Source organism: Agrilus planipennis, unplaced genomic scaffold, assembly GCF_000699045.2.
Source record: "Agrilus planipennis isolate EAB-ADULT unplaced genomic scaffold, Apla_2.0 scaffold121, whole genome shotgun sequence".
NCBI classification, from domain to species: domain Eukaryota; kingdom Metazoa; phylum Arthropoda; class Insecta; order Coleoptera; family Buprestidae; genus Agrilus; species Agrilus planipennis.
The window spans coordinates 196,351-220,616 of NW_020439072.1; the positions used below are offsets into that span (position 1 = coordinate 196,351).

At 33.3% G+C, this 24,266-nt stretch overlaps 2 protein-coding genes and 1 long non-coding RNA gene across 5 annotated transcripts in view; 2 read left to right on the plus strand and 1 right to left on the minus strand.

The window, feature by feature from the left end:
• LOC108738681 overlaps positions 1–23,959 on the plus strand; it is a 51,599-nt gene extending 27,640 nt beyond the window's left edge. Inside the window, exons 2-3 of the long non-coding RNA XR_001938017.2 lie at positions 23,625–23,720; positions 23,857–23,959. This is a non-coding gene — a long non-coding RNA (uncharacterized LOC108738681). The remainder of the gene's footprint in view (positions 1–23,624; positions 23,721–23,856) is intronic.
• On the minus strand, positions 8,943–18,603 carry LOC108738676 (calcium homeostasis endoplasmic reticulum protein). Of its 3 annotated transcripts, XR_001938015.2 has the most exons (11): positions 18,423–18,603; positions 18,178–18,348; positions 17,940–18,103; positions 17,521–17,831; positions 16,824–17,289; positions 15,885–16,292; positions 15,315–15,448; positions 13,414–13,809; positions 13,006–13,345; positions 9,752–11,964; positions 8,943–9,084 (listed from the first exon to the last, which is right to left on the minus strand). XR_001938015.2 is itself a non-coding variant. In XM_018472202.2 (10 exons), exons 1-9 carry the CDS (start codon positions 18,445–18,447, stop codon positions 13,054–13,056), a joined length of 2,367 nt encoding a protein of 788 aa, XP_018327704.1. In that variant the 5' UTR covers positions 18,448–18,603; the 3' UTR covers positions 8,943–11,964; positions 13,006–13,053. The 3 variants fall into 3 exon arrangements, 2 of the variants coding, with proteins under 2 accessions (XP_018327704.1, XP_018327703.1); XM_018472202.2 differs by having other exon boundaries at positions 8,943–11,964; XM_018472201.2 differs by lacking the exons at positions 8,943–9,084; positions 9,752–11,964 and adding an exon at positions 12,188–12,329 and having other exon boundaries at positions 13,062–13,345.
• LOC108738677 (DNA ligase 1-like) lies at positions 19,210–22,261 on the plus strand. Its single transcript, XM_018472203.2, has 4 exons — positions 19,210–19,484; positions 19,557–20,731; positions 21,011–21,334; positions 21,849–22,261. Exons 1-4 carry the CDS (start codon positions 19,310–19,312, stop codon positions 22,188–22,190), a joined length of 2,016 nt encoding a protein of 671 aa, XP_018327705.1. The 5' UTR covers positions 19,210–19,309; the 3' UTR covers positions 22,191–22,261.
• Positions 23,960–24,266: the final 307 nt, after the last annotated feature.

The following is a 24,266-nucleotide window of genomic DNA, read 5'->3' on the forward strand; positions in this document are numbered from 1 at the left end:
CAACTTTACAAGACATATCTGTTTTTCCAGGCATAGGCTGTGAAATACCGTCAAAAGCAAGTATTCTCTTGGGTGCAGTAAAAGATTTCTAATTAGATTTGACTGTTGAAAAGATATTCAGCTTTATTTGTCTGTTTAGCATCTACTTGCATCTTCTGTATACTATGGCAGTACAGTAGAACGCCGATTATCCGAATTAATTGGAACCGGGGTCGATTCGGATAATCGAAAATTCGCATAATCGGACATAGACTGGTAATAAAGAAAAACGAACTGTTACACATAGAATAAACTTTATTAAGTTTAACAAACTCAATTCTACAATATGTAAGTAAAAAACAAACGTTCCGTTTCACGGAAGCCGCGCGACGCAAAACATGTAGTGTCTTGCCTCTAGCTTTCAACCATAACAGTTGAAATATATTTGGACTCCAGCGAGTTTCAACTTGTGACAACAAAACAAAACAAAACAAAAATTACATTATGTACTTACTTACAGTGCTCGGTTTTAATTTTTTATATTACGCTTAGGACCGATTCGGATAATTGGCGATTCGATTAATCGGCGTTCGGATAATCGGCGTTCTACTTTACTACGAACTTATTGTCAGTTATGGTCCTTGGTATCGACCCTAGTATCCGCTCAGGTAACTGTTAATCCCGGTAGGGATTAGATAGATCCTGCCCGCACCAGAAGATTCTGGTAGTTTTGCTAATTCGTAGATAAAATTGATGTGGTATAAAGACAGTCTTGGTCTTATTCTTGCTTTTTCCTAAAACGAAGACCAATTTTTCTCAGCTCTACATTAAACAAATCACAAGACATACAAGTGGAAAATTTAAACAGCGTTTTCAATGTCAAATCCACGACATTGCTGTTTTATTAAAACGTTTCTTTTTTATTTATTCTAGAAGCTATTCACATTCGTTTTTCAAAGGTGCACGTTATTTCGTTGTTAATGACATAATTAGATACCTTTTTCTTTTAGTTCTTGTTCGAGCAATTTTGCCACGTGGTCGCCTAAAAATACTATTCAGAAAATCGCGTCGAGTTCTAATCAAATTGCACGTGCTAAAATTGTGCAGCAGTTCGTTTTTACATTATTCACGTAAACAAGCTCAAATTAATTGATGGCCAGTGAACCTTTATAACGAATCTAAATTTTGTTTGTATCGTTATTATATATATTAATATCAGAGACGAAATAAGCCAAGCCTTGCAACGTGTAAAGAAACTGTTTGTATTTTATTGGTCATTATTTTAATTTCGTTTGGTCAGAATTTAAATCAATATAGTCAGTGAATATTTAAATATTAAAGGCTAGTGGATATATATAAATGGTCAGTATTTTAAAGGTGTAAGTTTGGAGCACGGCGCTGTATGGGTGCGAAAAATGAACAGTGGGCATGACGAAAAAGAAAAGGTTAGAAGCGTTCGAAATGTGGTGTTACAGGCGAATTATGAGGATACCGTGGATAGATAACGTTAGAAATGAGGAGGTATTATAAACAATAGGAGAACAGAGGACTCTATGGAAGTCAGTAATAAGAATAAACGGTTGTTAAAGGTGTATGTTTGAAGCGCGGCGTTGTACGGGTGCGAAAAATGAACAGTGGGCATGACGAAAAAGAACAGGTAAAAGCGTTCGAAATGTGGTGTTACAGGCGAATGATGAGGATACCGTAGATAGAGAAGGTTAGAAATGAAGACGTATTAAAAAGAATAGGAGAACAGAGGACTGTATTCAATTCAATAAGAAATAGGCGAGATAGGTTAGTAGTAGTTAGTAGTCGAATCGGTCTTAGGACTGACAGTGTTATGATGATGAGAGATCGCGCCTTCCGGGGTTCTTATCGGGTAAATTTCTAATATCCGATCGCTTTACATCCGGCAATCATGCAAAGCGGACGTCAGGCACCTCAGATTCTAATGATGTGCAGTAACTACAGCAAAACGTATGCGTGAAATTCTTTCCGACGAACATCAAAAATTTTCTAACAGAAACATTTTACAATGTGCGGCCGGCCTTAGAAGAAATGCTGGTAGCTTCAGTGGTGTCGCAGTCATCAAACACTCCAAAATAATGTCCTCTCTCGAAACGTCGAGATAGTTTTTACAAAAACAATACCGCGAATTTCTTCTTCTGAAGACAAGAAAACTTATTTAAATACTTATTTAATTTTTTCTGTTAAATCATCTTATAAAGAGCAGTTAGATTCAGCAGGAACGCAGAGAAGTATTATATGCACACTGTCACCGTCACTTTTTAATCTATGCATCGAAAACATTAATGAAGGGGCAGATTTGCAGATGATATAGCAGTTTTAACATCGAGCAAGTAAGTCTTACATAGGGTTGCCATCTCTAAAATTTGGAAACCAGGGCAAGACGCGTGAAAACCCCGGATTTTAGAGTCCAGAACCCGGACATGTCAACAGGTTTTTTTAAACATAGTGTAACAAAAAACAGTTGAAAATGTCATAAATCACCCTTTTATTTATTTTCAGGCCTTAAAATTAAATTTAGTAATTCTTTATCATCATTTTCAATGTACCTAACAAAACAGAATCTTATAAAATAATTCGAAGTGGTCTGTATTCTTATTACTCTTATTACAGTTTGTTACAAATTGTTTTAATAATCAGTTAGATTTCTTTTACGTGTGTGGCGGGCGGCCCAAGACTTTAAATTTTTAAACCAGGACTACAAATGAAGCCCCCCAGGACGCTCCCCGGGTGCCCACTAAACTAGGACAAATCCGGGGAAACCCGGACGGATGGCAACCCTAGTCTTACAGATAGCTTTAAATAAAATGGAAGCGGTATTGATAAATTGACAGTATTAAAAAAAAAAAATTAGAGGTCGCAGATAACTCAGAATGTTAGGATTAGTACAAATATAAAACAGAGGATAGGGCAGGATCGAGTCGCCTTCAACAAAAAGTTGTCACTTCTATGCTCGCGAACGGTTAATTTAGAAATTCGCCAAAGACATATTAGAAGCAGAAACAGGAGCTAAGAGGAGGAGAGGTAGACCTATTATTTTGGATTACTGTTCCTAGATAGTGGGATGTTCCAGTTTTAGGGAAATGCGAGGATTAACTCAGGGTAGGAAAAAGTGGAGGTGCGTGTCCAACAAGTCTCAGGACTGACGGCCTGATTAAACCATCTTCGATAAAAAATTAACTTTCTTTAGGAGGTCCTCTTTGCATGTTTTATGCCCTACTTCACTTGCATTTGCAATAATTATAAAGTCTATGAATATACATAGGTAATAGTTAAATATATTGTGTAAATATAGATATAGAAACGTGTGTACAGTGGGCTCGTGTGCGTTAAATAACACACGTTGTGTTGTAAGTGTACTACAGGAATACAACTTATTTACATTCGATGCGGTCGATTAAAGAGACAAACGAGCGTCTGTCCGTTCGCAGGAAAATAAGTCGGGAATTATGTTTATATTACGAACACGTGTCTTGAGATGTGAGACGACACGTGCATTACATGCTGTTACAAATATCGTTCGACTTAATGCGTGGGTAAAGGACTCCTCGGACATTATCACATTCTATTCCAATTACGTTAACGCGACAAAAAGATTGGATAGCGCGTACCTATACAGAGTGACCATATGACGATCGATATCTACAAAAATTAATGTTTAACTTTTGTTTTCTCCTAAAATAATAAAAAATAAGGTGAACAAGTGAGGTGTAAGACTCATCCAGCCACTATCCCAGACTTCGTATTGCTTTTGGTCTTTTCTTATTGGGTCTTGCTCAAATATTTCTAGTCTTAGTATTGGTCTTACTGATATAGTCTCGGTGTTGATCTTGCGTGCTAGTGGGCTTAATGAGCTGAAAATTTAATTTGAAAAGCATCATGTTATTTGCATTTAAACTATTAACACCTGTTTAAATATTAATACGATATTAAGAGATGTAATTTATATACACTTCTTTTAGAGCAGTGATTCCGAACCTGGGGTAATTACCCCCGCGGGGTAAATCAATTATTCTGGGGGGGGGATATAGATAATCGTCAGTCCAGTTCTTGGATATTAAGACTATTTACTACGGATGATATCATTATTAAAAATGAAGACGTAGCGGCCAAAGTGGAATATCTACGCAAGGATACTACTTGCGGAGTGGAATTTCAAAGTTATAGATTTATCACATTTTGGCGAAAATCTGGTGTCAAATATCCTGCTCTAGGTAACATAGCTTTAAAAATGCCAATACCCTTTGCCACCACCTATTTGTATTTGCTTGTATTGATAACATTTTAAGGTCGGGGTAAAATCAGTTTTCTTAATAGATCACAGAGGTAACAATATTTAAAGGGTTAGGAACCACTGTTCTAGAGGTACGTAAATTCCGTCCGATATATCCTTCAGGGTGCAAAAGTTCTTTTTAATACCATCAGGTTTTTGACCTCCTCATTTGAGGTGAAGATTTTACCGTCTAAAAAATTTTGGAGTGACAGGAACAAATAATAATCCGATGGTGCCAGGTCGGGATAATATGGTGGGTGTAGCATTGTATCCCATTCAAGCTGTAAAAGCTTTTGGCGAGTGACCAAACTTGTGTGAGGTCTCGCGTTGTCTTGGTGAAACACTACACCTTTCCTGTTGATTAGTTCTGACCTTTTCTGTTGAAGTGCATCATTCAGTTTGTCCAGCTGATGACAGTAGACTTCCGAATTAATCGTTGTGTTATCCGGTAAAAGCTAAAAAAAAACGATTCCTTTAAAATCCCACCAAACAGACAGCATCACCTTTTTTTGGTGAATATCGGCTTTGGAAATGGTTTGAGCCGGTTCATCTTTTTTGCTCCATGACCTCTTGCGTTTGACGTTGTTGTATACAACCCATTTTTCGTCCCCAGTGATGATGCGCTTCAAAAACGGATCATTTTCGTGACGTTTGAGAAGCGAATCGCAGACGTCAATGCGGCGACACAGATTTCTCTCTGTGAGAACATGGGGAACCCATACATCGAGCTTCGAGGATAATCCCAGGCCTTTCAAGTGGTCATAAACTGTTGAATTTGATAAATTTAACCTCAATCCGATCTCACGTGTTGTTATTCGCCGGTTCACATCAACTAATGCCTTTATCGCGTCTTTATCAGCTTCAACCGGCCTTCCCGAACGTGGTGCATCTTCGACATCAAAATTGCCGGATCGAAATTTAGCGAACCAGTTCTGGCACTGGCGTACTGTCAACACACCTTCTCCATACACATCAGTCAATTTCTTTCTGGCTTGAACAGCATTTTTACCCTTTCTGTAGTAAAACAGTAAGATATGTCGAAAATGCTGCTTATCGCTCTCCATATTTAAAAGGGCACCAACCAAAAACTACTGCGTAGAATTAATTGGAATTTTTCACACACAAGTCTTGCTATATGAGCTCTCAAAGCATATAAAAATTATACGGCTTAAATGTGAAGTTGGGTGCAAAAGAATACAATTAAATCCTCTGTCGGGAAAAAACGAAATGACTTTCCGAACAACCCAATAGTTTAATTTTTCTTATAATGGAGACATTAAAACATTATGATAAGTTTTTCAAAATTTTCAATCGGCCGCATTACATTTATCGGCTACGGAATTTACATTGAAATATGTTAACCCGGGACAGAATTTAGGTTTGCTGTATTTTTTTTTTGTTTATTTCCAAAATTCATGAGAAGCATCCAACATAAAACTCGAAAATAGAGAAATTATAGACCACTTTAGCATATGTATAATTTATACATAAAAATAAGTTTTTATTAATTTTTCTACCTTTAAAGAGACTTTTCAATTTTTTACTATGTGTCTAGGTAATGTTCCAATTTTAGATTTATAAATATTCAAACTAATAGGTATAGGTACTGAAATTGAATTAATTAAAGACATGATTATGATTACGGATATTTTTAGACTCTGGTTGTTGACACAAAACTTAGTATCTGTTCGTTTAACATATAATTAGATACATAAATAGTTAATATAGATATTTATTGCGTAATCTAATGAGAAGGTGCCTAAGTTTCTGATTACAATTTCCTCATATACGTAAATTATTAAAAATTTGTCCTTTATATAAACAACATAGACCTACAGAATTCATTTTTCATTGCTAAAACAACAAACATACAGAGTGGGTTATGAAGAACGATAGGCTGTATATATCAATTTTTTATTGCTTATTAATATGGTTCCAACAAATGTAAAAAGATAATAACGATTATAAATGTAAAATGTAATGATTATGATCTAATTTTTTAAGAACAACGTAACGTACCAAAATACACTAGATAATTTTTTTTTGTTTTAAGGATAAGTACAATCAAACCAATAATTTAGTTACTACTTTCTAAAAAAAATTAAAGCATCATTTGAGTAGTATAGACAACTTATAAAAACAACTCTGTGGTTTATGGTTTCCATTCAAAAAAATAAATTTATAAAGTATCAGGCAGTGAAAGATGAGGGTGTCTTTGTCTTTTTTGTATTAAGTATACGGGTTAGTAGATTTATTGTTTGAGTAATAAATAATAAAGTAAAAGATTTACAATTTTAACTTTATAATCCAAAACCGGAAAAATTAAACTGAAGCACCAATTTGTAATTGTGTGATATGGGTGTACTATGTAGCTTTACACAAATATTTATCATCATATATATCAAAATTTGAGAAAATTTTGTTGAGCATGACCACTGCAATCACTTTTCATTAAGTTGAAAACACAACCAGATTTTAATAAGAAATAAAAAGAAACTGAATTGATATCTATATGTTTAATTAAATTGTGTATTATGTAGGTAAGCTTTTGTTAAATAAGTTAAACTTAAATCAAGTTAAGAGCTAAAAATAATCGATAAATCTATTAAATAAGTACTGCGTATTGTATAAATATTCCTATGAAGTGTGTAGATATATTTTAAATAGGTAAAATAGAAAGTTTAAATTATCACGTAATCATATATACTCGAAAGTTAATAATATTATAGGAATCACACATTAACAAATTAATGCATAAAACAATGAATCAAGTATCTGTATATCCGTTTCAGCAATACCGGAACGAAATCACCTTTCTACTAGTTACGATTAATTGAATGGGAATTATTATTATCGGTACGCAATATTTTCGTGAAACGCGATTTATTTAAAATATCCAAAATATTTGAATTCCATTAAGAATGTTTTGCAGAAACATGACCCGATATGTGTAAGCATTTGTCTGCTGTCGACGTTAATGTCACACAATTGGTAATACCACGTGCTTGATGGACCTTCAACTATATGGTAGACAATGCATACATATAATCTAAAATGCAGAGTGGTTGAAATATGATTTGCATATAAAAAACATAGGTTTTTCAAGCAAAATCGACTTATTTATTGCTAACTTCTTTCCGGGATGTTCTCACGTGGTTCATGGACCTTTCTTCACATCAAAATGTTTTGCCATTCCTTATTGATGGCGTCTCCAATGGTACGTTTGATGGAGCTTAGTAAGTCGGGCCTGATATCAAGTTACCACGGAAGAAGTTTGCGACTAACGGCGAAACATTAATAAAGTTTTAAAAGTGCAGAAATAAATCGGTACTTACACATAAATAAAATTGATGTAGTATACATATAATACAAGAAATATACGCCATATACTCATTGCGGTCAAACTGTAAGTTTAATCACAAAATTTTTCAAACGAAACTTATTCTTTATTTTAATACAAGATCGTCTGTGTTATCAAAATTTGATTAACTATACTTACCCATGTGAAATATTACTCCAATCGAAAAAACAAGTTGTTTAGAATGTCATACTATGCTTAACATCGCGGCGTTATTCGAATATTTTTTATCTTTTATTGACTTTGGGAATTTTACGTTGAAATGTTTTTATTTTAATTAAATACAGGTTAAATAGGGCATTTTTGTTTTTCAAAACGTAGTAGTTGTGAATTTGCATTTCCTTGTACCTCCATACCTACATCTATCCATTTGTGAACCTTTTGAGTCTTAAAAACTTTAAAATTCAATTCCTGCCTGACAAGAAATTGTATATAATTAACATTCGCCACGTGAAAATTGCTACCCGAGCCTAAGGTCAGGGTGGTTACTACACAGAGAATGGTAAAATGCATTCCTAATGTGTTACTGCATGTAAATGCGATGTTTTATCCTGAAGGAAATGTTGCGTATTCGTCTTTAAAATCAGAAAAAAATAGGGGTATGATAAAAAAAATAATAAAACAAGGACTTGCTCATTTTTTCACCAAATATTTTCGTATTATTATTCTTATCGCCCAATCCTGATATTAATAAAATTATCGACATGCGAATTGTAACGCCATCCGGTAGATTTTATTAAACGTATCGCAAGCATATTGGCGGCAAAAGTTTTTGTGTTTTTCTTTTAGTTGTATTGCCATAAAATTGATAAAACGGTTTTTGTTTGTCACTTTTATCTGAAAAACAGTAAATTCATTGTACGACATCTCCGACTGTTACTTGACCTCTGGAAAAAACTTTCTTGATAATGTCATTCAAACTTGCGTCTAGAAAATTCGAATTTGTAGCACCCAAAACTCTGTTTATTTCTCAATTTTGCATATTTTAAAATAATATTGTGAAATTGTTTTCAATAACCACAGGTATCATATTAATTTGAAAATGTGAACATTGCTTCATATACTTAGCGAAACGCCTAAACAATTCGAACAAACCACTTTCCTACCAAACAACAGCCGCAAATGCCTTCATCAAATTATCATATAAATTCCTTATACAAAACGTGTTCAGTAACGTGTTACGCCTGTTAATTGTTTAAATTAATACTGCATGTCATCATTATTTTCAATTAACAATGAAATAGTATATGAAGATTGTAAATATTCCCTTCACAGCGAAACTATTTGTAAGAAAAACGGAACAACTTTTAATGGAAAAAATTTATTTATACTTTTTACACGTACAGCTAATATACATAACAGTACAAAACAATAAGTAATTAATTATCTTTAAAATCTTGCTCGAAGCAGTCTTCTACTACGCGCATGATTCAGTCGTTCACCTTGTCTGAAAAAGAAAAAATTTGTTTATTAAAATCTAATCTTTGCTCTAGTTAGCGACAAATTTAGAAATTTAATGAAGACCGTTAAAAGTCTATGTTTGGAGCATGGCTCTGTACGGGTGCGAAACGTGGAAAAGAAAAAGCAGTAGAACAAAAACCCCTATGGGATTCAAAAGGAAAAGGTATAATGGTAGGCGGTGACTGACCCTTCAAACTATTCAAAATCTGCAATCTTATCCTAGAAACTTAGAAGCCGGCGTAAAGAGGGGCAGAGGAAAATCTAGGAGATTACTGTTAACAAATAGTTAGGGATGTTGGATGTTCTATTCTTCGGGAAAAGCAAATATTGGTTGAAGATAAGAACGAATGGAGGTGCGCGTCCAAACGGTTTTCGGATTGACGATTATGATGAATGTTTAATATTTACGATTCTCTGGATTCTTGCAGAGAAAAATTAAATAATTTTAAAAATGTGCATAAGGAGGGCCTATTCAGTAAAAATACACCATAGGATTGTAGTATCAATTTTAAGGATTTGTGTATTCTTCTGTTCATGTTAAAAACTATACTGGTTTATTATATACTGGAAAACTTAAAGGTTCGTCAAAGGACTTCCATGTAATATCCACAAATATCTGCTAAAAGATAAAGTACTACAAGTTTCGTACTTACCGTTTTAACCAATATTAAAAAGAACAATAATAATAAAACTCCTCAAAGTTACATAAAATGGACTACAGTAAATGGTTTTTGGGAAATGTATTAAAACGTCTCGAACAACGGAATCTAACCACCTTGTATATAATATACACGGTGATCGCTTATAACCGCTAGCAACATCGTTTTTTTGAGTTTAAATGAATTAATTAATAAGTTTCGAAAACACATATAACTTTATTATCTATGGCTGCTAAAAAATGCTTTTACGAGGTACGTCAACGTTTGTGTGTGATCCGTCAGTTAGCGTGCTTTTCTCGCTAATTGTAGATAAGTAAAATGTCCGGCAAAACGCGAGTTCAGACAAAAACCTCGCCGTAATCATCAACCGACCTTCACGGGTGAAAAACTCTCATATAAGCAAATCATCCGTCCATCTCCCCATCGTCCCGAAGCTCCCTAATTTGCGACAAACAAAGTAATAAATGTATGTATTGACGCACTTATCTGGAAAAAAACTGAACATAACAGCGTTTTTTCTTTCGATAAGGACTCAGGGGCAAGTGCATTATTATGTGACTGTTATGGTTTTTTTTTAAGTTCAATGATCACGTGAACATTTGGATTGTACAAACAATGCGGTTCGATAACACAGCAACGATATAACATTTCACCATACATAGACGTTACTTTATTCTACAGTTTGCATTTAACAAACAAGTATCACGTTATTACATGAAAAAACACGTGCATAACGTTGTTATCCGTCCCGAAACACGTGTTTTACGTTCCACAGAAATTTTTAGTATCAAACGTTTACAGAGTGTTCAAAAACATTTCTTCTGTGAATAAGCAATACAATGATACAGTCATATTGAAAAACAGAATATATTCTGTTTTTAAAAAGCTTGTCCCATCGTTTCCATTTATGATATTTATAACACCCGCTATATTGCTTCATGAAATACGAATTTGAATAACTGCACCATGTGATCAAGAAAGAAATTAAAATTTTATTTTGATTAAAAATTTATACAATAACAGTATCTACTGTTTTGAAACTTCCTTTTTATTTTGAAGAAGCTTAAGTATATAGCATTACCAACCCGCCCTAATCTTGGAAATGTCAATAATACGATGTGCTCGGCCCTCTTAAAAGTTCAGCACCGTTTGTAAGACGGGAGAAACGAAGGTTCCCCCTCCATCATAAAATTGAACAATTATTATTATCACGTTGTTATTAACAATTTCGACATCTTTAATACTCTACGTCCTTCTTTGTATCATTAAAAATGTAATGTAAAAATTTCATGCAAATCGGTACAGCAGTTTTCGCGTTTAGCGAGTGCATACAGGTCATTTGTCTTTATGTAGTAGTATAGGTAGTTAGGGGTCGTCCATAAAATACGTCACTCAGAATTTCACTTTATTGAACCCCTCCCGCCCCTTTCATTCCGCTCCAAGTCACACTTTCAGTGACCCCTCAACGAACATTACGTCACAAAAGTTAGTCCACTCCCCCACCCCCTTATAAAAAAGATTTTTTTTGTGAGATTAAAAATGGCAATGAGAATGACTTTCTGTCGTAATGAAAAAGTTAAGAAAAAAAATTATGAATTGCGAACGTCACATTTCCTTAGAACCCGTTCCGCTTGCCATGTCTCTCCATGCTGAGCAATACCCCTCCCTCCCCCCTTTTTGCGAATGTATTTTATGAACGACCCCTTAGTAAATAACAGTAATAAATAATACATTATACTTTAACAAAAATGCAAAAGCAAACGTGTATAATTTCTTTTCATTAAAAACGTGCTTTTATAATTAGCATTTTATTGATAGCGCATATGAACAGGTGTTTTAAGCAAAGGTTTATAAATAACAATTTCTCGTGGGTAGACATTCGTTACTTCCTGTGTTAACCCAAGTAAATAGTTAGGATATCCTTTAATTACTGCATATGCATACAGAGTTTCACTTTTTTTGTTAAATCTTACATTGATTTTATCTATTTAAACAACGCTTTTATATGTGCTGTAATATAATAGAAGAAATCATTTGAAAATGTACTGTCATGTACTGTCATCTTTGTTTTTTATTGATTGATGAAATGTAAATAGTCGTTTTATGAATAGAAAAAGGGATCTATCTCTGCTTTTGAATTAACTAATTAATTTTTTTTTTTATTTATTGTTGATTTTACTAGAAGAAAAACTGGAAATTTCAAAAACCTCAATTTTTGTTATACTACATCTATAAAATACGCCGCAAATGCCTTCATCAAATTATCATATAAATTCCTTATACAAAACGTGTTCAGTAACGTGTTACGCCTGTTAATTGTTTAAATTAATACTGCATGTCATCATTATTTTCAATTAACAATGAAATAGTATATGAAGATTGTAAATATTCCCTTCACAGCGAAACTATTTGTAAGAAAAACGGAACAACTTTTAATGGAAAAAATTTATTTATACTTTTTACACGTACAGCTAATATACATAACAGTACAAAACAATAAGTAATTAATTATCTTTAAAATCTTGCTCGAAGCAGTCTTCTACTACGCGCATGATTCAGTCGTTCACCTTGTCTGAAAAAGAAAAAATTTGTTTATTAAAATCTAATCTTTGCTCTAGTTAGCGACAAATTTAGAAATTTAATGAAGACCGTTAAAAGTCTATGTTTGGAGCATGGCTCTGTACGGGTGCGAAACGTGGAAAAGAAAAAGCAGTAGAACAAAAACCCCTATGGGATTCAAAAGGAAAAGGTATAATGGTAGGCGGTGACTGACCCTTCAAACTATTCAAAATCTGCAATCTTATCCTAGAAACTTAGAAGCCGGCGTAAAGAGGGGCAGAGGAAAATCTAGGAGATTACTGTTAACAAATAGTTAGGGATGTTGGATGTTCTATTCTTCGGGAAAAGCAAATATTGGTTGAAGATAAGAACGAATGGAGGTGCGCGTCCAAACGGTTTTCGGATTGACGATTATGATGAATGTTTAATATTTACGATTCTCTGGATTCTTGCAGAGAAAAATTAAATAATTTTAAAAATGTGCATAAGGAGGGCCTATTCAGTAAAAATACACCATAGGATTGTAGTATCAATTTTAAGGATTTGTGTATTCTTCTGTTCATGTTAAAAACTATACTGGTTTATTATATACTGGAAAACTTAAAGGTTCGTCAAAGGACTTCCATGTAATATCCACAAATATCTGCTAAAAGATAAAGTACTACAAGTTTCGTNGAAATTTCAAAAACCTCAATTTTTGTTATACTACATCTATAAAATACTACAGCTAAAAAGAATTACTTACTTTCATTCGCCCTTTCTTCCGCTCTTGCTTTCATCCTCGTGATGAATGCGGCACCCTTATTCTTTCGAAAATTTTCATAAGGATCATTAAGGTCGCAACCAACTCCTTTAAATTGATCCTGACGATCACGCACATCGCCCCCAGATATCGGTGAATCAATCCCCTGCTCGTGAGCTCCGAGACCGCTACCACCCCAACCCATCTTCCGCAGCATCTGATGACCTTTATTATTCGAGTCCAGTTGCTCTTGCAGAACATCTGATCTCGAAAAATTATTTCCGAAACTGCAAACAAAAATCGAAATCATCTTTTGCGTTTGCAATTTTGCAAAAAAGATATATTTAGCTCTTACCCAAAGGAACTGGGTGGAGACGGGGATCTTCTAAATGAATGCATTGAAGATGGTGGTGACCGCGAGCGCGACCGTGACCTGGAGGAACTAGGACTCCGTCGACTGTTCCTCCTTCTGTTTCGACTTCGGCTCCGGCTTCTGCTCCTTCTGCGATGCCTCCTCGGTGATCGCGACCTCGACCGTGATTTTTTTCTGTTAGTACTCGACGTTGTGGTTGGAGATAGGCTGCTGTAACGTCTTCGAGGTGGTGACGGTTCCTTTTCAATCGGGATGACTACCGGGCTGGGGCTGCGAGATTTCTCCCTGAGACCTGCCTTGATGGCCTCGTCCTTCTCGCGCTTAGCATTGTTCTTTGCCTTGTAGTATTCGTACAAACCTAACTTTTCCCAGCCTTCGCTGTATATGAAGTTCGTTTGTGATGTATTATTCAAAAGACGACATTATAAAAATAAATTACAATATTTACATTTAATAAAAATAATAAACATAGTACACAATCAGACGAAACTCCTTACGTACGGTATTGAACTGGAATAAAAATTATTTAGATCTTCAAATATTACCACTGTGACTGGTCTTGAATTGCAGGTCTTCTCATGTGCTGTCCATTTAATAAAACATTCAAACTTATTGAAGAATAGGAATAAAATTACACCTTTCGGTTTTTTTTGCATTTATAAGGGCAATATTAAAATGCAGATATATTTATCTAGGAATATAGAGATGCTTGGAAATTATACAGACACTGTACTTGAAAGATTAGGAAAAACTGTTAGGGGTAAACTGAAGACATGGCAGTTAAAATAACAGTTTAAATTTCTTATAATTTATCTACCCTGAAATTAATATATCAATCTCATACAAAAGTGAATGAAATAAATAAAGTGCGAATTAAAAATTGGAGGAATTTTATGTATTTTTTACATAAAATTATTATTATAACAGCCGAAAAAAAAACTAAAACTACAAATCAGTAGCAAATCTAAATTCTAAATTTTTTCTCCTAAAATCTTTCTTCAACTAATAGAATGCCTATATATGTATGCAGAATGAGGACAGGTAGCTCACACACACACATTTCATTTTCATTTTAAGAGAGAAAATATCTTGAAAATAGAATGATTTATTTTTAAAATATGTAATACACTGGCAATGTTGAATATTGTTCAAAAACTGTTTTAGTCACTTATAGTCTGAAAATATTTGATTCACGACAAAAAAGTCATTTCACAATTATAATCACAATATAATGTTCAATGTTACTCACATAATTCACTTTCACATATTGTTCTTGTCCAAAAAAAATACTCGAAAATTCACTGTACCACATTAGTAAACTATTTTATCATTTCTTTTAGACATTTTTTACCCTCATTCTGTCATATATAGACACTCCAAACGTTTTATCACAATTTTTATAATGCTGTATTGGAAAAATTGTGTGCTGTATATAAAACAATTGTACCAAATTATTTGTGTCTCACTTAATTGAAACTCTTCAATGAAATTCCGTTTTATTTCTTTTAACTCACTATTCACAAGAATGTGTTCCAACGATTAATTAAATTTTTAAAAAATGTTGAAAATTCATTGAAACCCACTAAAAGAAAGTAAAATTACACTTTTTCCTCAATCACACACTAAAAATTTATTTCACGTTAAACTTTAGAATTGCACACTTCTTATACTTCACACCAAAATAAATATTCAAAGAAGTCGTATATAATTTCGAAATCATCACTAAATCGGTAATCATCTTTTAAAAATAATAGCATCAAGCGCTATAACGAAAATGTATGTGAAACGGGGTATCATAAAAAAATTAATGAACGTGTAGAAAATGTTTGAATGCTGAAAAGAAAAAGAAAAGAATATCTGTTACCTTTGGATCGAAACATTACCTGTCTCTCGGTCTTTCGTGGCTTGGCGGTGCATAGAACGCTTCGACGGAAGCGAGAAGCCTCTCGCTGGGCGGTTGAGGTGGTGGCAACCTAATATCTTTAGGATCTAACGGTTTAAAAGAGGTGTCTTCCAACTAGAACCAGCACAGCACGGATTACAGCCACACTTCATTTTTAGTCCGTTTTTTGTAAATATGTATATCATATCTTTTTTATTAACTCTTCAAACATGAAGTTGAAATAGACTTTTTTATTTTCAACATGAATATTTGAATTTTCTATTTAACAACTGTGCTTCAGAATTCAATATTTTAAGGGACAGAAAAACGTATACGTTTTTAAACATTATTAATTTATTAACTCTTCAAAGTTTATAAAATATTCGGTAGATTAATTTTTCTAACTCACCTTTTAAATAAATATGTAATTCATAATCTCAAATTATTTTAATTTTCCTTAAAATGTGAATTCCTTCCGCATCATACCCACCCTTTTCACCCTGTTTTTCGACCCTCCCCCTCAACGCGCCTTTACAAAAATAAAGAAAAAAGTTTACGCGGCGTCACATACCTTAATCAGAGGAACCATAAGTCCTGCTGGTAGATCATAATACGGAACAGTGGGTAGCAGTTCCTCAGGCTCAGGTTTAGGAGGTTGCTGCGCAGTTGGTGGAAAACCGGGCGGTGGTTTCGAAAAATCTGGAAACATGCCGGGTGGCGGAAAAAAACCGGGAGGAGGTTGAGTAAAAGGTGGTAAAGATTCAACGGCCGGTTGACTCATACACGGTGGTGGCACATTCGGATTCATCGGCGGCACGTAACCGTTACTTTGTGCTATTGGTTGTATCGCGGAATTTGATTGATTTATCGTTGGTGGGGGTGGAGCCAATGTTATGTCATTCGGTTCAAGACAACCATTGTTCATTCTATCATTTAAGGGAGGTAATTGTTGTTGAGACATATTTTGCTGAATTTCCGCCTGTAAAGAGAACATAGCATAAATATATGATTGTCAATAGAGAATCAACGTTTTCCAACAACCAAATAAAGAATCAAAATTTAACAATTTTAACCACTAAATCCCGTAATCGTAATTCCACCAAGTGCCTCTTTATTTTACCTAAGTAAAAAAAGTACTAAATTGGCTGGCAATCCAACCCGGGCTAGTAGTACAGATATATATTCACATCATTCGCAAAGTGCTCGTCTTTAAGAACTTGAAATTACACGAATATACATGTATTCCTACAGCGTGAGCACCGAGTGACTAATGGTCCCGCACTCTACAGACTATCAATTTGATTTATTCATGCACCTCCACCCTACAATAAACACTACTTACGAATTGCTATTGAATATACAGATAACAGCAAACGCACAAAGATTTCTACAGAAACAATGCTACACATATTTACTTTATATTTAGATCACAAAGCCTAATTCATTAATTAAAACTTACAATTTATTAAATAAATAAATCTTATGAATAATCACAATGAATAACTCTTACTCTTAAAGCATCCAGTGGTATGAGGTTGCTGTGTTGGGGTGGAGGTTGAGACTGAATGGGTTGTTGTGGCCCCTGTGACTGTTGTTGAATTACCGATTGCTGCTGCTGTTCAATGGCCTGCTTCTGATTCTGCAAGTCCATAATTTGTTGCATAGCATGGCATACAAATGCCTGGTGTTGCTGTTGATACCCTTCGAAGGTCACTTTTGTTTGCTGAGCGAGGGGAGCTACTTCGTTTGCAAAACGCGCAATTTCGTCAGTTTTAAACTGTTGATAGCTAGGGGCCGGCTGTCTCATCTTGTCCACCGTTTGTGATGATAAATAGTTCGATTTCGATTCCCACAATTTTAATAGTTTTTCTAATTTTACGGCCTGGTCCTCAGTTGCACCAATACTTGCATTACACATCATCGGTACAACGACTTTTTCTAAAGCCTCTTTCAGATCGATTGCATTTTTACGAGCACTGTAAATTTAATGAAAAGTAACAATTACATTTAAATATTGCATTTTTGCTTGTGTGAAATCACGGGTTACACTTCTTTTCTGCTTGTCATTGGAGAAAACTATAAATGCAATGTTAAAAAATTAAAAAATAAACATTTTTTTTCTTATCAATGAATAACTACACAGATATCTATTTAACAATAGTAACATTAATAATGAAAAACAGAAACCAAATATTTTTTTGACTTACCAATGATGTAATACATCATTAACGAGATAAATAATATGTAACTTTTGGGAAAATGGAGCATTTCCTTGTACAACTTTGTACAGAAGACAATGGGATATACAAATTGCCCTTTCTTTACTAGTAGCATGTTGTAATATCCATGATTTTCCATTACTTATGCTGTCTTTTGTACAAGAATCAATGATTGGTTGTAATAACTTATACAACTCATTTAATTGCAAATTACACTGTTCAGCTTCTTCTTGAAGACTTGTCAACTGACACTTTGTAATTGTTTCTTCTACTTGAGCTTGTTGTTGTTGTAGAAGCACCTAAATTAACAGAATAAAAACCATTCTGTTAATGTATATTACATTTTATTTTATTGTTTTTCCACAGGTGTTTGTATGCTGGTAATTAAAAACTTAAATTTCACTCACCGTATGTTGTGCATTAAGATTCTGTTCACTTTGCTTAATTTGCTCCCTTAATGCATCTTGCTGTTGTGTTAAATGTTCTAATTCTGGACTGTCCTGAGTAATTACACTTTGAGGTTGATTCCAATCACTTTGAGGTGCAAGTCCTATACCTTGTTGTTTCAAAACTAAAAAGTGTGCATAAATAATAGATACTGAAATAAAATTAGTAAGATATTTAAAGGTACAAACAAATACTAACTAGCTTGTTCTGTTGTAACTTTGTATTGATAGTAATTAAAATACTCTCCTCCGTATAAAAATTGAAACTTTGGATTGCCTTTCTGTTTATTTTTTGTCATTTGCTCGAATTCTGGGCCATTTCGAGCTACAAATTGGGCTAATTTGTCTATTATGTTCCTAAGTTCGGTATCTGCAACGAATCATATCCTAACCTCACAGTATAACCGTATAATAAGTAAATAGAAAACGAGGTTTTATGTATACCTTGTGGCGGTTGAGGTAAATCCATTATTTATGTATTTAATGAAAAGATGAACACATTTAAAACGTCTTCAGTATTCTAATTTGTAAAATAACATTCCATATATACACTTACATACTTCAGCAAGCCCACCATCTTTCACGAGCAAAATTTTTGTAATTCGGCTTCGGCTGAACCACAGATAAGAGAATAGATTAGTGAAATGGACTTCGGCAATCGGCTATTATCGATGGTAATTCCGAATTCGGATGGCTGTGTATAATGAGCCAACAGAAAATATGAAAAGTCAATTTTTTAAATAATCGCCTATGCTAATCGTTTGTGACATAAATTTTGTTTGTAAATAATTAATTAATACTTCATAATTAAGAACTTACAAATAGTCAACATTTTATTAAAATTGATTGGAAATTTTTTGTACATTCTGAACATGCAAGAGAAAATGTTTGATTATTTTTTGAAGAGGAACGAAAAATAAATTTAGTTTTCCAGTTTCCTATAGTGCCCTTTACAGAGTTTACAAAATTTGTAAATTCTAAATATGTCAAACATGTGTTGATTTGCAGTCGATTGAATATCAGGAGTCTAATTACTCACAAACAAAGTCATTTATGTTACAAATATTCACAAAAGTTTAAAAAATTGTCCATTTATGTTTTCTGTTGGTTTGTTATACACAGCCGGAATCAGATTAATCTATATGAGGTGAGCAAGTCATAGATTAAAGATATATAATTTATCTATGTATATAATACTACTATAATATCTCTTATCTATGAGCAAGTGAAGTTATGTAGCATCTATGTGTAGCATTATGGAGGTTATAAAGTTGATGTAGTCTTCTACTCATTATAATATTTCTTAATTTTTGTAAAATAAAAGCAATTAAATGGTTTCTGTTGGACGCGAAGAGTCATCAGACTCTGACACTAATAACACGAACAAAAAAACGCAAAATAGTGGTGTGTCTCCAAAGAATACATCACTTCAGAAGAATATGTTGCATGCTGCAAGTCTTTCAGCAAAAAAGGATTTTTTGAGTAAGATGTTGGAAAAATCAGATCGTAAGTCAGCAGTATAATTTATTTAAAACAGATCTTGAAAGTCAGCACTACAGTTAACATCAACTTTTGCAGGAATAAAAGACCTCACTACACTTAACGTTAAAGATATTGAAACACCTAGAAATTGTCCCAATTCACTGCCTTTGAAGGGTATATTGAAGAAGTCATTCAGTAAGAAGTCTGATTATGAGTATTCAGATGATAGTGAAACAAACAATAATAGTGAAGGTGTTTTCACTCCAAAATTTGCCTTAACAAACATGCAGGAGGAAACTCCTAAGATCCAAAAGAATAAGAAAAATTCGAATTTTGAAACTAACAAAAGTATCAAAGAAGCATTTAAAACGAAATTAAAAATGGTTCCCAGCAAAAAATCAAGTGATTCCAATACTGACTCAGAAGATGGTAAGGGTTATAAAAGAGATTTGCCAGATATTGGAAGCCTTGATAGATTTCGAGCGATTCGGGGTAGGAGAAGAGAAGTTGATGATGATTTTGTCAAAAAATCGAAAAATAAAGCTCTAAATTCTGAGCAAGATGATTCATCAGATTCTGATGATAATTCTAATGATAATTTATATTTACAAAATTTGGTTTCAAAAAACAAACATAATAATGAAAAAAGGCATTCAGAATCTGTTTCAAAAATAAAACCATCTAATAACAAAAATAGTTCAAAAAATAAACTTATTAGCATAGAATCAGACTTGAGTGATGCTTCTAGTAGAGAAATGAAGAAAAGCAAAAGTAAACGGCAAAGTAGTTTAGAATATTCGCGCCTCGAAAACAGTGATTCAGATTATGATACAAAAACTAGTTTGGGTGTAAAAAGAAAAAATAAGAATTTGTCAAAAAATGAGAGTAAAAATAAGCGATTAAAAGTAAGCGATAGTTCTTCTGATTCCGAAGTTCACAATGAATTAAATCGTCGAAAGTCTAAACTCAAGAAAAGAGCACAAACTCCAGCAGAAAAATTACTTTTACAGTTTGAGACTGAGAGAGATGATTTAAACAAAATAGATGTATCACATTTGGATTACAGCTTTCCTAGTAAATCTCCTGATTATGAGCTGTTCATGGCTAAGATACCTAAAGATTTGCGTAGTTCCCTATCAGGAGCTAAATTGTCATTAACTACTACTACAAAAATTAATACAAATCAAGGCAAGTTTGTCTGTGTTCCAAGTGAAGTAACTGAAGGTAAAGAAGAGGTCAATTTCTTTAGTCAAGAGAATGGTGAGTTAAAGGTAAGTATTTTATATGATTACGCTCAGTTTTTCTTATATGCAATTTACAGCTTTATAATTAGGCACAAAAGCAGGAATAATTGTTTAGTATCCTTTATTTAATTTCTTTCATTGTTCAGGAATGCTTGATCGTTTTTTATTTTTTTGAAAAAAACTTGTTTTATGCTTTTTTGGTGTACATAAAAGGGTTGATAAAGTTTTAAATTGAGCCATCATTTAAATGATTTATGTGTACATTATGTATATTATAATTATGAATGAACAAAATATGTGTTTTAGATTATAACTACCAAGTTATGTGGAAAACTTAAGGCATATCAAGAATTAGAAACTGTACCTGAGATGGAAATGTCTGAAAATAAAAATCGTGTTGCTCTCCCTGATAATTTGAAACAAAGACATCCACTTTTCGGTCCAAATTATGTAGATAAAATTGAATTAAAAGAGGACATAAAACATAAATTAGAGACATCTGCATTGCCAATAAAAATAAAATCCAAGAAACATAAAAAGAATAAACAAAAAGATTTAGAAAGCCATTACCAAAGCTATGAGCACAATGAGTTGATCTTTCAAATATTAGGCAAATCTCAAGAGCAAATAGTAAGTGATGGAAATTTTTATTTCTATTAGTAATGCACTTCCACTACTTTCTATCTTCACCCAATCGCATTTCCCGAAAACTAAACCGTTTAATAATCTGCGAAACAGTAATCTTCCTCTGTCCCTCATTACTTTCGTTTCTGCTTCTAATATGTCTCTAATTGAGGTGTCCTACCATCCTACGTTTCCTTTTCCTTATAAACATGCATAGCTCCCTCTTTAATTTTTTTCAGTACCTTCTTCTTTCATCATCCGCCTATAACACCACATTTCAAGTGCTTCTAGCTTTTCCTTTTTACTTCGTCCATTGTGCATGTTTCGCACTCCTTACAGAACCGTCTCCAAACACACATTTTTGATATTTTCCGAATTTCTAACCGTTCGTTGATCTTTGTTTTTTGAAAGGTACTATCCCTACACTTTTTTTTTTCGAAAATCGGCTTCGATTACCTTTCAATCATGTTTATATCAATAAATTATATAAATACAAGTTTTATGGTAGACGATATTTCAGAGTGACGCCCATTACAAACGTAATGAAAAATCTAAGAAGGAAATTACTGAAAATATGGATATTTTGGAATATTTAAACAAAAACGTTTTCAACGAACGAGAAAAAAAGAAAAAGTTAAAAGAAAAGACGCCTGAAAACAGCATAAATAAAAATGATCTTGATATTGATAATGTCGAGGAAAAAAAACGAAAAAAGAAACGAAAAAGAGAAAATGAATATGAAGATTCAAGTGACATAATAAAAGACCATAAAAGAATGAGAATGACTATGAGTTCAGAAGAAGAGCCAACAGATGGCATAGATAGTTTTAAGGTGAAACATAAAAAGAACAGGAAAAGTTGATTTAAAATAAAGTAATTGTTAATGTTAAAGATTTTATATTAATAAGACCTAGATAAAAATGAAAGATAATTTTTGTTACTTACGAATGACGAACGCATTTCTTTTTTATTTTCTATTTATTTATTTTTTTATTCAATGTTTATGTTTTTTAATTTTCCTTAAAATGTGAATTCCTTCCGCATCATACCCACCCTTTTCACCCTGTTTTTCGACCCTCCCCCTCAACGCGCCTTTACAAAAATAAAGAAAAAAGTTTACGCGGCGTCACATACCTTAATCAGAGGAACCATAAGTCCTGCTGGTAGATCATAATACGGAACAGTGGGTAGCAGTTCCTCAGGCTCAGGTTTAGGAGGTTGCTGCGCAGTTGGTGGAAAACCGGGCGGTGGTTTCGAAAAATCTGGAAACATGCCGGGTGGCGGAAAAAAACCGGGAGGAGGTTGAGTAAAAGGTGGTAAAGATTCAACGGCCGGTTGACTCATACACGGTGGTGGCACATTCGGATTCATCGGCGGCACGTANTTATTGGAAATAAACAACAAGCGTCTGAGGAATAAACAAAAGTAAAAAAATCCAATTCAATAGTTATTATGTAGCTAGTAATTGGAAATCATTTACAGTAACACTTGCCACCAACCACCCTATATCCCAGGAGTCATATATAGCGTTTTAGGGCATTATGACTCGGAGTCCCAGGAGTCATATATAGCGTTTTAAGGCATTATGTCGTCAATATTTTTCTTTTTATAATTATGATTTGAATTTGTTGAATATTCGAGAAAATTTTAGTATTTTGTATGCATAATTTCAATTTCAAAGTAGCTACAGATTTTTTTACATTTTATTTTAAATTAAGTATGTATATTAGGTCTTATACGTAACACGTAAACCTGTGTTAAATGCAATATCATCTGCTTTAACATTTATCTATTTAAATGTGTGCAAATGGCGTGGTCTCTTGTCTTGGATATTATTTTCGGCGTCATATGACCTTGTCCTTGAATCACATTGATTAACCTCTAATGCCTACAGCTTCAACTTTGTCCAAAGTGACATCACCCGAGCGGCTACCTATTAAACTAAGTTGTACGTAATCGTATTTATGTGTACACCAGTATTATTACATTATTATTTATGAAAATGTTTATTTACTAACTAACGTAAATAAATTTTGTAATAATTCGTACAACCAGGCCACAGGATCTGTTTACTTAAGTTAACTGAAGCGTAATTTAAATTAAAGTATTGCCGTATTGATTACGCCTTTATTATACTTTTAACAAATACGCAATATCTAACATTTAATGACGTATATATTAATTTTCGAAGTACCTAGAAAGTTTCCAATAATATTTTTTTACAATTAATGTTATTTAGGTATAAGTAAAAATCAATAATAGAAATCACATCATTTAATAAATCATTTTGTTCCAGGTGATCTTCAGCGAAATACAGAATCAAAATCTTGGCTCGTTTTAATATATCATTTGCCACGATGGCGATGTGCAGGGTAGCTGCAGTGAAATAAAGGTAAGCACTTTTTTGTCACTATTCCCTTTACCATATCCACGATAGGTAAGAAACTTAATAAATTGTCTCAGAACGTCGAAACAATGTTTTTTCGAGAAATACCTACTTATTTCATAAGTTCATGTATAATTTCTAGAAGACTGACAAATACGCACTGGAGTCATACATTAACATTAAGGATACACATTAAGGATGTTTGGGAGGTATGTCAAAATGCTACGAAGCAAATAAAAATTTGGAAGAACGTTCCTCATTCAATTCTAAAACTCGTGTAAAAATTACAAATCGATTCACTAAACCGTTAAAAAGTTATTGAAATTTTAAATTTTACACGTCATTTTATGGAGATTCGTTTACCGAACAGATTAAATTTATTTTCATTAACAGAAAAAAGTTACCAGAAATTTCAAACTTTTATAATAAGTAACTTTAACTCTGGAGAATCACTTTAGCGTAAGGTTATTTAAATTCACTAAATGGTTATCGAAGAAAAAATGAAAAATTAGCTGAAAATCTCGTTTTTACTTGATAATATAATGATAATAT